Source organism: Euleptes europaea, chromosome 3, assembly GCF_029931775.1.
Source record: "Euleptes europaea isolate rEulEur1 chromosome 3, rEulEur1.hap1, whole genome shotgun sequence".
In the NCBI taxonomy this organism is placed as follows: Eukaryota; Metazoa; Chordata; class Lepidosauria; order Squamata; family Sphaerodactylidae; genus Euleptes; species Euleptes europaea.
In genome coordinates, this window is record NC_079314.1 from 122,092,256 (window position 1) to 122,107,755 (window position 15,500).

General features: G+C 51.3%; 1 protein-coding gene across 1 annotated transcript in view; it reads right to left on the bottom strand.

Annotated features, from left to right (window-relative positions):
* Window positions 1–15,500, bottom strand: part of KCP (kielin cysteine rich BMP regulator) — a 94,145-nt gene that overhangs the window by 62,130 nt on the left and 16,515 nt on the right. Inside the window, exons 4-14 of the mRNA XM_056846636.1 lie at window positions 13,711–13,982; window positions 11,442–11,625; window positions 10,474–10,541; window positions 9,627–9,797; window positions 8,143–8,256; window positions 6,909–7,005; window positions 6,087–6,169; window positions 4,277–4,370; window positions 3,141–3,220; window positions 2,350–2,526; window positions 827–920 (exon numbers count right to left, since the gene is read on the bottom strand). Of these exons, the coding sequence (XP_056702614.1) occupies window positions 827–920; window positions 2,350–2,526; window positions 3,141–3,220; window positions 4,277–4,370; window positions 6,087–6,169; window positions 6,909–7,005; window positions 8,143–8,256; window positions 9,627–9,797; window positions 10,474–10,541; window positions 11,442–11,625; window positions 13,711–13,982 (1,434 nt within the window). The remainder of the gene's footprint in view (window positions 1–826; window positions 921–2,349; window positions 2,527–3,140; window positions 3,221–4,276; window positions 4,371–6,086; window positions 6,170–6,908; window positions 7,006–8,142; window positions 8,257–9,626; window positions 9,798–10,473; window positions 10,542–11,441; window positions 11,626–13,710; window positions 13,983–15,500) is intronic.

The following is a 15,500-nucleotide window of genomic DNA, read 5'->3' on the forward strand; positions in this document are numbered from 1 at the left end:
GGAATTACAACTGATCGCCAGGCAACAGAGATCAGTTGCCCTGGAGGAAACATCGGCTTTGGAGGGTGGAATCATATCCCCACGGAGTTCCCTTCCCTCCCCAAATTCTGCCTTCCACAGGCTCTGCCCCCAGGTCTCCAGGAATTTCCCCAGCCAGAGCTGGCAACCCTAGGTAGAACAGTGATATTCAGGGCTAGGGGCTCCAATCCCCCAAGCTTTTCCCTTTCCTTCTTAGAGCTGGAAGGGACCACCAGGGTCAGCTAGTCCAACCCCATGCACAACACAGGAAATTCACAGCTGCCTCCCCCCCACTCCCCCAATGACCCCTGCTCTATGCCCAGAGGAATGCAAAAAGCCTCCAGGGTCCCTGGCCAATCTGGCCTGGAGGTAAATTCCTTGCTGCCCCCAAAGTGGCCCTGGACACGCACACCTGGCCTTTCGGGAGAACCTAGGGTTGCCAATCTCCTGCTATTACAACTGGTCTCCAGCCAATAGAGATCAGTTCCCCTGGAGAAAATGGCCGCTTTGGCAACTGGACTCTATGGCATTGAAGCACCTCCGCCCACAAACCTCCCGCCCGGTGGCAAAGAGGCACCTGGCAACCATAGCTGCCAACCTCCAGGTGGTAGCTGGAGATCTCCCGCTATTACAACTGATCTCTGGGTGACAGAGATCAGTTCACCTGGAGAAAATGGCCACTTGGGCAATTGGACTCTATGGCATTGAAGTCCCTCCCCTCTCCAATCCCCCCTACTCAGGCTTCACCCCCCAAAAAAACCTCTCGCCAGTGGCAAAGAGGGACCTGGCGACCTTAGGAGAACCTCACCTTGGCAGCGGGGGCAACATTTGCCAGCCACATCCTCTGTCGCGGTACAGTCCAGCTTTGGGCAAGTGAGCTGCGAGCAGAGAACAGTCCCACCCTGGAGAAAGGAAACAGGAAACATTTGTTCATTTCTTTGTCATTTATACTCCCCCTTTCTCACTGGGACTCAAGGTGGATTACGATAAACTATTCAGTCGATCAGTAAACCACTTTCAAAATATAGCAATGTTTGAATGGTAACAATATTTGGATTAACAGAGGCAAAACAAAGCTATTCCACTACTAACATCTCACAGTTATCTTTGGGATGGGAGGTAAAAGGCCTCCCGAAAAACCATCCTTGCCTTAGAGCAAAATGGGGAGCTCTAAGCCAGGGGTGGGGAACCTTTTTTCCACCAAGGGCCATTTGGATATTTATAACATCATTCGTGGGTCATACAAAATTATCAACTTCAAAATTAGCTGACCAAGCCCCAAGCAGGCAGCTGCCCAAGATGACCCCCCCGGTGCAGGCAAGCAGGCAGGCATCCAACTGGTGGCGTACTCGCCCACCTGGTGGCACAGGATGGTCTGTTGCACCACCAGGGTGTAGCCGTCCAGCCACACGCTGGAGTTGCTCCTGCTCTGCATGGTCGGGGCCGGATTCTACAGCTGGCTCCTGCTACCTCCGTCTGCAGGGGTGAAATGTGGACACACTGGCTAAGAACTGCCTCCCCCCGTGCATTCTCTCCCTGCCCCCTTTAAACTTTCCATTGTCGCCACTTTTGCCCCCAGCCCTCTTGTAGTACGGAGGGAATACGTTTCTCCATGGCCCGGGTGGGAAAGGGTTAACACAGTTTCTTGGGCAGTCCTAGCAGCTCCATAGCTAATGACTCTTCTGCAAGGGGGGGAAAAGTTTCTCGGCAAAACAAACTCACATCTACCTTGACTAGAGGCTAATCCTGTCCGCGGGAGGGGGCGGATCGCCAGTCTTAGATCCTTCTGAGCTAGAGGTCTGCCAGGACCCACGAAGGGCCAGACCAAATGGCTTCGCGGGGCTTAAACGGCCCCCGGGCCTGACGTTCCCCACCCCTGCTCTAAGCAGAGAACAGATGACCTGCAGGGCAGATTGCTCCAGGTGACTCAAGCCACTGAGCCAAGCCATGTGCCATATGTTAACAGCCAATGAAAGACCATTCTCTCTGGCCTCACCAATTAGCTATAGCCTGAGCATGAACAAAATGTAGCCACTGATTCTTCTCAGAGAACTGCCTTCAAGAAACCTGCTGACTGGGGTCTATGGTTGCCAACTCTGCGTTGGGATATTCCTGGAGATTTGGGGATGGAACCTGGGGAGGGTAGGGTTTGGGGAGGAGAAGGACTTCAGGGTACAATGCCATACAGCCCACCCTCCAAAGCCGCCATTTTCTCCTGGGGAACTGATCTCTGTAGTCTGGAGAGAAGTTGTAATTCTCAGAGATCTCCAGGCCCCACCTGGAGGTTGGCAACCACCCTGGCATCTCGGCCCCATCCCTTCGGCCACCCACCTCGCAAACGCAGCGCTCACAAAGATCGTGGCCGGTGAATTCCACTCCACTGGGAATGAGCCTTCCTTGGAAAAGGCAGCGGGCACAATCCGGGCAGCAGGAGCCAACCACGGGTGGTGCTCCGTGGGTGCAAGCCTTGGGGCACGGCTGAGCCGGGACGCAGACCAGCTCCCCTTCCTGGAAACAGACGGGATTGTCGGCCGGGTCTGCTCTGTCCGGCTCTCACCACTCAGCGGAGAGACCGGTTTGGCAAATCGCTGTAAATCAAACTGACAAATTTTAAAAAGGAAACAGTCGCTGGGTGGGGGATCCTCCGCCCCATGATGGGAAAAGTGCCCAGTGAGAAACTCCTGCTCTTTGCATGAAAATACTGTGATCCAGCTGGATAGCACAGGGATTGATCCTGCAAGCTCTGTTTGCCAGAGAGGTGGGCTCCTGCCTTGCCTGGAACTTCCCAAAGGCATCCAACTATTCTGCTTTTACTACGTTTACTATGTTTGCTTTAAGGTTGACAACGAGGCAATTGAAATTCTTCCAGACTTTCTATTCCTGGGCTCCACCATCAACCGAAAAGGAGTCTGACTGCAGCCAAGAAATCAGTTCACCAGATTAGCCTCCGCCACTCATGTGGAGGAGTAGGGAATCGAACCCGGTTCTCCAGATCAGACTCCGCCACACCAAACCACTGCTCTTAACCACTACACCACGCTGGCTCTCCAGTGAGATCCCTTTGCAGCCCCTTGCTAGGCCGAAGGGCAACGGCGTGGCTCCCAGGCACACTCATGACTCACGGAACAGGAGCAGCGCCGACACCCGTCCGCCGAGAGGCTCTTCTGCCCTGGTTCCAAGGGATGTCCGTCCAGCTCGCAAGCTAACAGGGGCACAGAATGGAAGGGCATATTGGAGGGCTCAATCTCTGACTTCCAGGGCAAATTTGAGTCTATAAGCTTTGGAAACAGGCCGTCCAAAATACAGTTTTTGCCAGTCCCGGTCTCACCCCCTCCACTTTTTTATTTACTTAATGTATTAATTTACTTTATTTCTATCCCACATTTTCCCCCAACGGGGACCCAAAGCAGCTTACATCATTCTTGTCTCCTCCCTTTTATCCTCACAACAACCCTGTGAGGTAGGCTAGGCCGAGAGTACGCGACTGGCCTAATGTCACCCAGCAAGCTTCCAAGGAGGAGTGGGGATTTGAACCTGGGTCCACTCTCAAAAGCAGCCCTTTTCTTCAGGGGAACGGATCTCTGTAGTCTTGAGATCACTTGTAATTCCAGGAGATATTAGGATTTTTTTTAACAGTAAGAGTTGTTGGACAGGGGAATGGGCTGCCTAGGGAGGTGGTGAGCTCCCCATCACTGGCCGTCTTCAAGCAGAGGCTGGACAAGCACTTGTCAGGGATGCTCTAGACTGATCCTGCATTGAGCAGGGGGTTGGACTAGATGGCCTCTATGGACACTTCCAACTCTATGCTTCTATGATTCTATGAGATCTCCAGGCACCACCTGGAGGTTGGTAAGCCTAGTATAGACAGCTTGAGAGACTTGCTTCTACAGATCCTGATTTTGCTGCTTCAGGGATAGGGTTGCCAGCCTCCAGGTGGTGGCTGGAGATCTCCCACTATTACAACTCATCTCTAGGCAACAGAGATCAGTTCCCCTGGAGAAAATGGCTGCTTTGGTAATTGGACTCTATGGCGTTGAAGTCTCTCCCCAAACCTCACACTCCTTAGGACCCACCCCCCAAATCTCCAGGTATTTCCCAACCTGGAGCTGGCAACCCTATCCCGGGGCCAAGCAACACCGGAGACCTAGGCACTGCTTCTAAGGCTCAGTGCTGGCTGAAATCAGTCCCTTTCCTGATTCCTTCTCGCTCTAGCCTAAGCCCCAGGGGTCCCATCCATTCTTCCCACTTGGCGACTCACCTGGGCAGACGGGGCAGCACTGGCCGGCCTGGGGGACGGGGTTGGAGCAGCGGCTCGCAGGGCACCTGATTGGGTGGCATCGGACTAGGCTTCTCTATAAGAGACAAAAGAGCCAGGTGGGTAGGGGTCTTTACTGAAGTCAAGATATATATCACAGCCACCGCATTTTCCTGGTCTACTAGATGAGTCTGTTGGTTAAAAAAAGAAGATATAGGCTGCCATACCTTCTTGACCAGTTCTATGTTGATCATATCGATCATTATTTCATTTCTGAGATTTTTCTAGATTGCTTGTTTTGCAGTCTGCTCTAAGGCATTGGTGATGTTCAGTTCTGGAGGCCTCCCTTCAAAAAGGATGTGGACAGAATGGAGCGGGTGCCGAGGAGAGCGACGAGGAGGGTCAGGGGCCTGGAGACCGAGCCCCAGGAGGAAAGGCAGGGGGAGTTGGGAATGTTCAGTCTGGAGAAGAGAAGGTTGGGGGGGGGCATGATCTGGAGGGCAGGGAGCTGTTCCTGTTGGCAGCAGAAGAGAGGACTCGCAGTAATGGGTTTAAATTACGAGAGGAAAGGTACCGGCTGGATGTTAGGAAAACATTTTTTGCAGTCAGAGTTGTTCAGCAGTGGAATCAGTTCCCTAGGGAGGTGGTGAGCTCCCCCTCACTGGCTCCAAACACTTGTCAGGGATGCTCTAGGCTGATCCTGCATTGAGCAGGGGGTTGGACTAGATGGCCTCTATGGACCCTTCCAACTCTGATTCTATGAGTCTATGTTCTTGCTGTCCCATAATATCCTCCCTTGAGACACTGTTTAAAGATTGGGGGGACCACATTTATCCGCCTCTGGTCTACTGACACCTCACCCTTTCTCCAAGAATCCCTGAAGATCACAAAGCCCGGGATCCGTAAGGGATCAGCAAGTAAAATTAAACACATCGCTTAGAAAAGTCGCATCTCAGCAGGTGCCAGCAATCCATCTGCAACCCCCGCACAGCTCAATTTTGATTTAGGATCTTTTAAGCTCCCTCGCAACATGCGCTGCAGTACCAATCTGAACCAATCCCCCCCAAAAAAGATTCCTGGGAATGAAGTCCTAAGCATGGAACCCCCAGAGCACATCTCCTCCACAGGACTGGGGTTGAACACAAGGACTCCATAATGTGTGAATTGGTCAATTTTGATGCTCACTCAAAGCTCTTCTTAAAAATGCGACCTTTAAAATGCCTATTCACGGTCGCGACGCAAACGGAGAAATTCCACCCCCCCACTTGACTGCTCCTTCGTTCCTTCATTTGCATAGCTATTAGCAACCGCCATTTGCATAGCTAACGGGAGGCTGTGATTTTTCATGCTTCCGCAAGGGGATTCTTCGAGGTGCGGGCGCGGAGCAAATACAAAAGGTTGTGTTAAAGGGGCTCTTAAGAAATGCGAAGCAGGTGTGCGCCGGCTTTGCAATCACTTCCTGAATGACGGTTCAGCGTGAAGAACTAAAAAAAACTATGCGGGGCACCTCAGCCTGGAACGCAGTGCTAATTACCAAGCATAACTGGCCTGACTCTCAAGGAAGGTCTTAAGACCCAACCGAGAGGCCCTTAGAGAAACAGCCGTTCGCAGATTCTGGGGGAGAGAGTTCCACTGTGTGTGTGTGTGTGAGGGGGGGGCAACAGCCTAAAAAGCCCTCCCCATGGCTCCCACCGTCTAAGCCTCAGCTAAAGCAGGTGAGTCACTGCCCCCCCCCCCGCTATCCCAAGTTCTGGCCCTGTGGGAATGCCGAACACATAGCTTTCTTTGCTGAAACAAGAGTCTCTGAACCTACCAGACAGGAGCAATTCATGCAGGCGTTGGACACGGCCACGAAGACCTCTCCCTCTTGGTAGCGCTGACCTTCGTACTCACAACCTGGACAAAACGAGGGAAACCATCACTTGGGGAACTTCCCTCCCTTCACTATGTTCATCCTCCGGAAGGGTCAAGACTGTGTTGTGTGTTAAGTGCCGTCAAGTCGCTTCCGACTCATGGCGACCCTATGAATCAGCGTCCTCCAAAATGTCCTATCTTTGACAGCCTTGCTCAGGTCTTGCAAACTGAGGGCTGTGGCTTCCTTTATAGCAGTGATGGCGAACATTTAAGAGACCGAGTGCCCAAACTGCAACCCAAAACCCACTTATTTATCACACAGGGCCAACACGGCAATTCAATCTGAATACTGAGGTTTCCTCCCAGCTGGGCGACGGGGAGTCCAGGGAAGGGGTGGCAGCGGGTTACTCCCAGCTGGGCGGCGGGGAGTCCAGGGGAGGGGGGGCTTTGAAGGGCAGCGCAGAGAGCGGAGCCCTTTAAAGCCAGGCGGCGGGGAGTCCAGGGAAGGGGGGGGGCTTTGAAGGGCTCCGCGCCCCGCGCCCGGCTTCCTCCTCTATATGACACCCCTTCAAGTACTTGAACATGGTTCTCGTATCCCCTCTGAGTCTTCTCCTCTACAGGCTAAACATACCCAGCTCCTTCAGCCTTTCCTCATAGGACTGTTGACTGTCTTCTATGGGCCATGCTTTGCAGGCTCTCTGGCAATGCAGAATCTTGATCCAGGCCTAACAATTGCCGTCCTCCTCCCTGTCCTTGTTATGCATTAACCCCAGGCTCTTACCTGGGCGGCAAACTGGACAGCACTCCCCGGGTGGCACGTGATGTTCCCGGCATGCCAGCTCTGGGCACGTGGCAGCCTGGCATTGCACGGTGCCTGCCTAGGACAATTATGCATAGAGAAGAAATATGACCAACAGGTTTAGTAGTAAAAATGACATCAGGTTGTGGATCCACGGGGTGAGGGTGCTCATCACATAAGATTTTACCTCACAAGTACTATCCAATAGGGGAGGGGTCCCCAACCTTTGGGAGCCTGTTGGGGAGGGGCTGTGGCTCAATGGTAGCGCCTCTGCTTTGCATGCAGAAGGTCCCAGGTTCAATCCCCGGCATCTCCAGTTACAGGGACTAGGCAAGAAGGTGATGTGAAAGACCCCTCCCTGAGACCCTGGAGAGCCACCACTGGTCTAAGTAGTCAGTACTGACTTTGATGGACCGAGGGTCTGATTCAGTAGAAGGCAGCTTTATGTGTTCATGTGACATAGGGTTGCCAGCTCCGGGTTGGAAAACACCAGGAGATTTTTGAGGCAGAGCCTGAGGAGGGTGGGGTTTGGGGAGGGGAGGGACTTCAATGCCATGGAGTCCAATGGCCAAAGCGGCCATTTTCTCCAGGTGGTCTCTTTCGGCTGGAGATCAGTTGTAATAGTAGGAGATCTTCAGCTATCACCTGGAGGTTAGATCAAAATAACAACACATGGGCTCATTTATATATACAATTTACTGGCATATAATTCAAAATTAACAAAATCAAAGTGATAATACTCCATAGAGAAGTCCAAGAAAAACTAATGTTCTGTTTCTAGTCACAGTTGAACAGGTAATTTCTGAAAATCTAACTAACACAAAATTTATAGGTTAATTTTGAATTATATGCCAGTAAATTGTATATATAAATGAGCTCATGTGCTGTTATTTTGATCTAATTAACATTGTCAGCACAGGTTTATTGTGTGATCACCTGGAGGCTGGCAACCCTCGTTGTTAAAGCAGGCGATCTCCAGCCACTGCGTGGAGGTTGGCAACCCTATATGGACACCTTTGGAGTTCTGACACAGTGTGGCTGGCACAGACACAAAACGGCTGCCATAGGAGACAGAGCCGTCTACAAAACGGCCGTCTACGTTCAGTCACACAGTGAAGAGCCCTGTGATGCGGTGGCAGCAGCTGCCAAAGCCACATTTTTAACAATTTGCACAGCCAACTACATCTCCAATGCCTTGCTGGGCAAAAAGCCTCACCAGGCCCCGCCTGCTTCCTAGAAGACCTTGGCAAATGCCAGGAAAGATGTCGGCGTGCGCCCCTGTGCCCAGGGACACCGCGCTGGGGATCCCTGCAGAACTCCATTTCACACACTATTGGCAATTAGAAAGCAGTTGGCGTTAGGGAGGCTGTGTGGGGACGAATCATGTGCTGCGAGTGACCACAGAGGGGGTTGGCCATTGCCTATTTCTGCATAACAACCCTGGACGTCCTTGGTGGTTTCCCATCCACATGCTTACATAGCCAACCCTGCTTAGTTTCTAGGGTTGCCAACCTCCAGGTACTGGCACGGGAAGAAATCTTACGTCAAAATACTTTTCTATATACTAAGAAGATTCTACTATTTATAGACTGTACTATTCATAGACTGCATCAAACACGTTTTGTATATTTTGTATATATTGTTTATTGTCACTTGTTGTAGTCCATTGTACTTGTTGAAATGTTTTGAAACACAATATACACATTTTGTATTATTGTACTGATTTCTTCCCGTGCCAGTTTCCAAACCTGACGGTAGTAGCACGGAGGAGCTCTTTTCTTGTTTTGCTAACCTCCAGGTACTAGCTGGAGATCTCATGAACACATGAAGCATATCTTGAATCAGACCCTTGGTCCATCAAGGTCAGTATTGTCTACACAGACCGGCAGCAGCTCTCCAGGCTCTCAGGCAGTGGTCTTTCACATCACCTACCTGCCTAGTCCCTTTAACTGGAGACGCCGAGGATTGAACCTGGGACCTTCTGCATGCCAAGCAGATGCTCTACCACTGAGCCACAGCCCTCTCCTGCTATTACAACTGATCTCCAGCCGATTTCCAGAGTTCAGTTCCCCTGGAGAAAATGGCCACTTTGGCAATTGGACTCTATGGCATTGAAGTCCCTCCCCTCCCCAAACCCCGCCCTCCTCAGGCTCCACCCCCAAAACGTCCTGCTGGTGGCAAAGAGGGACCTGGCAACCCTATTAGTTTCAGAGTGAGCTTGGCTAGAACTGGGCTATTCCAGCTGTTACGGAAGTGTTTTAGGTAAAGGTAAAGGTAAAGGTCCCCTGTGCAAGCACCGGGTCATTCCTGACCCATGGGGTGACGTCACATCCCGACGTTTCCAAGGCAGACTTTGTTTGCGGGGTGGTTTGCCAGTGCCTTCCCCAGTCATCTTCCCTTTACCCCCAGCAAGCTGGGTACTCATTTCACCGACCTTGGAAGGATGGAAGGCTGAGTCAACCTTGAGCCGGCTACCTGAAACCAACTTCCGTTGGGATCGAACTCAGGTCGTGAGCAGAGCTTTTGACTGCAGTACTGCAGCTTAACACTCTGCGCCACGGGGACCCTCTCAAAAGTACTGTGCTGTTGTTCCGAAGGGTACACCATCCATCATGGCCCCGGAGGCAGCCTCGTTCTTCACGGGCCTCTCCCAATGCCCCCCCCCTCTTCCCGCCAGACCGACCTTCTCTGCAGCCTCACCTTGCAGACGCACTGGATGCACGACTCCCCCAGGTAGCTCTGCCCGTCAGCCAGGTGGTGGCCCTTGTACAGGCAACCCCCACACTCCGGGCAGCATTTCCCCTCTGGGACGACGGGGTGCTGGCACGGTGGCGGGGGGCAGTCTTCCACCTCGCAGGTCACTGTGCCATCCTGGGCAGAGAAGCACAAAATATGGTGGGTGGTGCTGGGGAGAAGACCATGGTTGTAACGGCATTCGATGTGAGAGTCCATACAGAAGGACTGGGGTGGGAAGCGTAGTGGGGGGGACTGAAGTTCTCCCGGAATGACCACTCATCACCAGGACACAGAGGTCAGTTCCCCTGGAGAAAATGACCGCTTCGAAGGGCAGCTTGTATGGCGTCACACACAGCTTCTCCCTTAATGCCTCCCCAAATCTCCAGGAATTCCCCACGCTGGAATTGGCAACCCTAGCAGGAATGGGTCCACTGCTAGAAATATAATTAATTTTAATGTTGTTACCTGCCCTGAGCCTGGTCTTGGCTGGGGAGGGCCGGTTAGAAATTTAATAAATAAGTAAATAAGTGCAAGAGGCAATGCTCAGCTGCTTCCCTTTTCTGCCGACAAAGAGCCCTGTGTCTCTCAAAAGCTGGCACCCACTGATTCAGCAGTAAGGTACCCCTTTGGGAAGCTGCCCCAGAGAGGAAAGCCTCTCAGACCGCAATCTCCGCAGCCCCGCGCCCTCCCCCCCCATTTGAGACAGACGGGACCAGGGTGCAGGTGCTGAGATGTGCACAGGGGCAGGCTTTGAACCGCCAGGACAGGGTAGGACAGACGCCCAGCCGGAATGGCACAATTGACGTCTCACCTCACACCGGCAAGTCTGACACGGGTCCGGCATCCAGCTCTCACCTTCCTTTTGGTCGTCTGTGCAACCTACAGGGGAAGAGGCGAGTGGTCAGTGCTGGAAGAGTCACTGTGGTTTCGAGCGTTGGGCTAGGATCTGGGAGACCCGGGTTCGAATCCTCGCTGTGCCACGGTTGCTCACTGGGTGACCTTAGGCTGGTCCCTCTCTCTATCAACCCAGCCTACCTCAAAAGATTGCTGGGAGGGTAAAAAAAAGAAAAAAGAGGGAAGGAAGAACTATGGATATGGGGGGTGGGGGTGGGGTTGATATTAAATCAAAAGGGTTTCCAGTGATATGATAACCATCAGGAAGCAATATTCCTCCAGGCCAGATTGACAGGAATCCTGGACGGTTTCCCCCCATCTTCTGGGCATGGAGTAGGGGTCACTGGGGGTGTGGGGTGGGGGAGGTAGCTGTGAATTCCCTGCATTGTGCAGGGGGTTGGACCCTGGTGGTCCCTTCCACCTCTATGATGATTCTATCTGCTTGGCATGCAGAATCTGCTTGGCATGCAGAAGGTCCCAGGTTCAATCCCCAGCATCTCCACTCAATAGGACCAGATGGTAGGGGATTTGAAAGAACTCTGCCTGAGATTCTGGGGAGCCACTGTCCATCTGAGTAGACAATCCTGATCTCAAAGGACCAAGGGTAGGGAAGGGAAGTGGCTCAGTGGCAGAGCACCTGCTTGCCACGCAGAAGGTCCCAGGTTCAATCTCAGCCATTTCCAGTTGAAAGGACTCGGAGAAGCGATGGAGAGAGCAGTAGCTGACCAGCTCCAGGTCTTCTTGGATAACTCATCTGCTCTGTCGGGGGGACCTGGCAACCCTACTCCCACCTCCCACCTTGGGCTCAGTCCACCGGGCAGGTCTCCTGCACACATGCAAGGGAGACAGTTCAAGGCATGGATCGTGCCCCTTGCCGTGACTTACCCAGGCAATGCGGTCGGTCATGTCTCAGCGAACACTCCGCCTTGCCCCGCACACACAGGCAGGTGGTACAGGGGTCCTGATCCCAAGAAGCGCCGTCTTCATAGCGCCGCCCTTCCCAAAGGCAGGTCAGTCGCCGGCATTCGCACTCCTCCAGGGACTTCACACGGCCCAGCAGGTTGGAATTCTGGGGAGGGGGTGGCAGAGGTAGTCAAGAAGCTGGCCGAGGGGGCCAGGCATAGGGTTGCCACCCCCAGGTGGGGCCTGGAGATCTCCTGCAGTGGCGGATTGGGTCTAAAAATATTGGTTGCCAGGAGACAAAGGGGGCCCACCCACAACTATAAGGCTATCATTTAATTTTTATAAGAAATAAATACAAATTTCTAAAAATACATAAGTGGAAAAAAGGTACAATTAATTTTTTTGCAAAATAAATGTATATATTTTTAGTAATCACAGTGTACATATATTGTACATATTACTGGCAGTATACAGTAGATAATAAATGTAAATACAGATTGTTATAATTGAATTTTTAAATTATTATTTTTAATTTTTAAATAAATGGTGGATATTCTTAAATAGTTTGCTTGTACCGAACATTTTAGGAGCCCCGTGGCACAGAGTGGTAAGCTGCAGTACTGCAGACCAAGCTCTGCTCATGAGTTGAGTTCGATCCCAACAGAAGTCGGTTTCAGGCTCAAGGTTGACTCAGCCTTCCCTCCTTCCGAGGTCAGTAAAATGAGTACCCAGCTTGCTGGGGTAAAGGGAAGATGACTGGGGAAGGCACTGGCAAACCACCCCGTAAACAAAGTCTGCCTTGGAAACGTCGGGATGTGACATCACCCCATGGGTCAGGAATGACTCAGTGCTTGCACAGGGGACCTTTACCTTACCTACTGAACAATTTACACATTGACAGGTAGCTCAAAATAATATTTCATGCAGTCCACTATATTAAGAGCAATCATTTGAATTCACTAGATGATTGTGCGCATCTGTCAATGATTGTTTCTTCATCCAAATCATCGAACAATTCCTTTTCAATGCATGATTCCAAGTTCTTCTCAAACAGTAAATTTCTTAGCCTTGTATTTATGATCTTTAGCTTTGAAAATGTCCTCTCACATTGGACCTGAGTAACTGATAGTGTGCAGATGACTTTATAAAGTTCATAAGGGTTATCATATGCCTTGTCATACTGTCTAATGTTTAAGAGGGCCCGCTTCATCAGGGGCCCACAGGGCCCACTTGCCATCGGGCAAGCTGGCACCCTGGCCAGTCCGCCACTGATCTCCTGGAAAATTAAGTGATCTCCAGGCGACAGAGATCAGTTCTCCTGAAGAAAATGTCTCCTTTTGGAGGATGGAGTCTGCCGCTCATGTGGAGGAGCGGGGAGCAAGACACAATAACTAAATGGAGCTTCCAAGCTCAGAGGCAGTACACCACTGAATACCTGTTGCTAGGGATTAGCAGCAAAGCAGATCTCCTGCCGTTGCCCCCCAGACCCTCCTGGATAGACACTGGTGGGAACAAGATGCTGGGCCTGATGGTTGGACCCAGTAAGGCTCTTCAGATGTCCTTATTTCATATTTCCTTCCCATTTTACAGCCCTGCCTTCTCTCCTACTGCTTCCCCCATATCTACCTGATAACTAAGGTTGCCAGCTCTGGGTTGGGAAATACCTGGAGATTTGGGGGGGGGGGGTGGAGCCTGAAGAGGGCAGGGTTTGGAGGAAGAAGAAGAGTTGGTTTTTTTATATGCTGACTTTCTCTACCACTTAAGGAAGAATCAAACTGACTTACAATCACCTTCCCTTCCCCTCCCCACAACAGACACCCTGTGAGGTAGGTGGAGCTGAGAGAGTTCTAAGAGGGCTGTGACTAGCCCAAAGTCACCAAGCAGGCTTCATGTGTAGGAGTGGGGAAACCAACGCGGTTCACCAGATTAGCGTCCGCCGCTCTTGTGGAGGAGTGGGGAATCGAACCCAGCTCTCCAGACAAGAGTCCACCACTCCAAACCACTGCTCTTAACCACTACATCATGCTGGCTCTCTGGAAAGGGGAGGGACTTCAATGCCATAGCATCCAATTGCCCAAGCAGCCATTTTCTGCAGGGGAACTGATCTTTGTCCCCTGGAGATCAGTTGTAATAACAGGAGATCTCCAGCCACCACCTGGAGATTGGCAACCCTACTGATAACCCATCTTCCCACTCTGGGTTTGCTGTGGGCGGGAAGTGTGAGCTCGGCACGGCCAGAGAGGTTCCTCACCTGCTCTTTCACCATATCCAGCATGGTCCCCAGTCCGTCCACCAGTTCCTCCAGCCTCCGGATCCTCTCCTCTGGGCTACCCAGGCCAGACCGTGCTGCTACCCCCAGGGGTGGGAAATCAGCCTCGCTGGGCTCCCGCTGGTAATGGCGGATGTCCGTGAGGGCCAGCGGCTCGAGGGGTGGTGGGGCATCCAGTTGGGTGAGGGGCTGCCCCGGCAGATCCAGGTAGTGCTCTTCGGCCATGGTGTAGGGCAAAGGCAGCGGGTCAGGATCTGGGGGGAAACAGAGGGTGAGACAGACGCTCAGTGCCTTCGTAGGGCAGGGTGACATGGGAACACACCTGCGGTCACACCGTGGCTGCCATGTCCCATTTGCTGCCCAATAAATAGAGTTGCCAACCTCCAGGTGGGGCCTGGAGATAACCCAGGATTCATCAAAGTCATAACTTTATTATGGTCATTGACCAGTATTACAGAAAAAAAAGGAAAACTGCAGTTCAATCCCATGACAATGTAATTCGAGTCTTAAAACTTTTCAAAATGCAACCTTCAACCTTTTAAGACCATTTACCCTGTGTGTGTTAAGTGACCTCAAGTCGCTTCTGACTCATTTCGACCCTATGAATCAACATCCTCCAAAACGTCCTATCTTTGACAGCCGTGCTCAGATCTTGCAAATCGAGGGCCGTGGCTTCCTTTACGGAGTCCATCCATCTCTTGTTGGGTCTTCCTCTTTTCCTGCTGCCTTCTGCTTTTCCTAGCATGATTGTCTTTTCCAGCGACTCTTGTCTTCTCATAATGTGACCAAAATACGTTTAACCTACAATGGTTTTATTTTATTTTCCCACGAATCCTGCTTATCGAGAAGCATAATTTGGCTGCTTGGCATGATATCCAATGGTTTCTGTCCGATAACAGAAAATCCAGTTTAATTTCATCGGTCTCATCAGAAATCTTATCTAACAGAGGCTTTACAAATTTTAATCTAACCTCCTTATAATAAAGGACATCTCAAGAACATCTGCTCCGTTGTTGAGATACCCCAGGATTAAAACTGGTCTCCAGACTTTGGCAGGGTATATCAACCAAGAGCCCCACCCTCCAAAAGAGCGTTTTCTCCAGGAGAACCGATAACTGTCATCCGGAGATCAGTTGTCATTCCAGGACAACTCTCGCCCCCGCCTGGAGGTTGGCAACCCTAAGCTCCCCAGATGAAGGCTGGCAAGAGGGGTGTAGCTAAAGCAGGGTTGCCAGCTCCAGGTTGGGAAATACCTGGAGATTTTGGGGGCAAAGCCTGAGGAGGGTGGGGTTTGGGGAGGGGAGGGACTTTATTGCCATAGAGTCCAATTGCCCAAGTGGCCATTTTCTCCAGGGGAACTGATCTCTGTCACCTGGAGATCAGTTGTAATAGCAGGAGATCTCCAGCCACCACCTGGAGGTTAAAAGCCAAAATCAACACAGAATGGCAAAGATACCCAGATTCTCCATATATTGCCAAATCAAAGAATCTCAACCACAGTTATAACGTATACACAAAATAATCCATTTGAGTCAAACTCAATAGTATACAGGTGGTGTATACTATAGTCCCAATAATCCAAACTTATAATATTTCATTTCTTTGTTATTTACATCCAAGGGAGTGTCCATGAGAGTCCGGAGGAGAGATATAAAAAGGAACTGAGGACCTCGAAAGGGAATATAATAATCTCGAGAAGAACCGTTTTCCGGACTCTCATGGACACTCCCTTGGATGTAAAGAAATGAAAGATTATAAATTTGGATTATTGG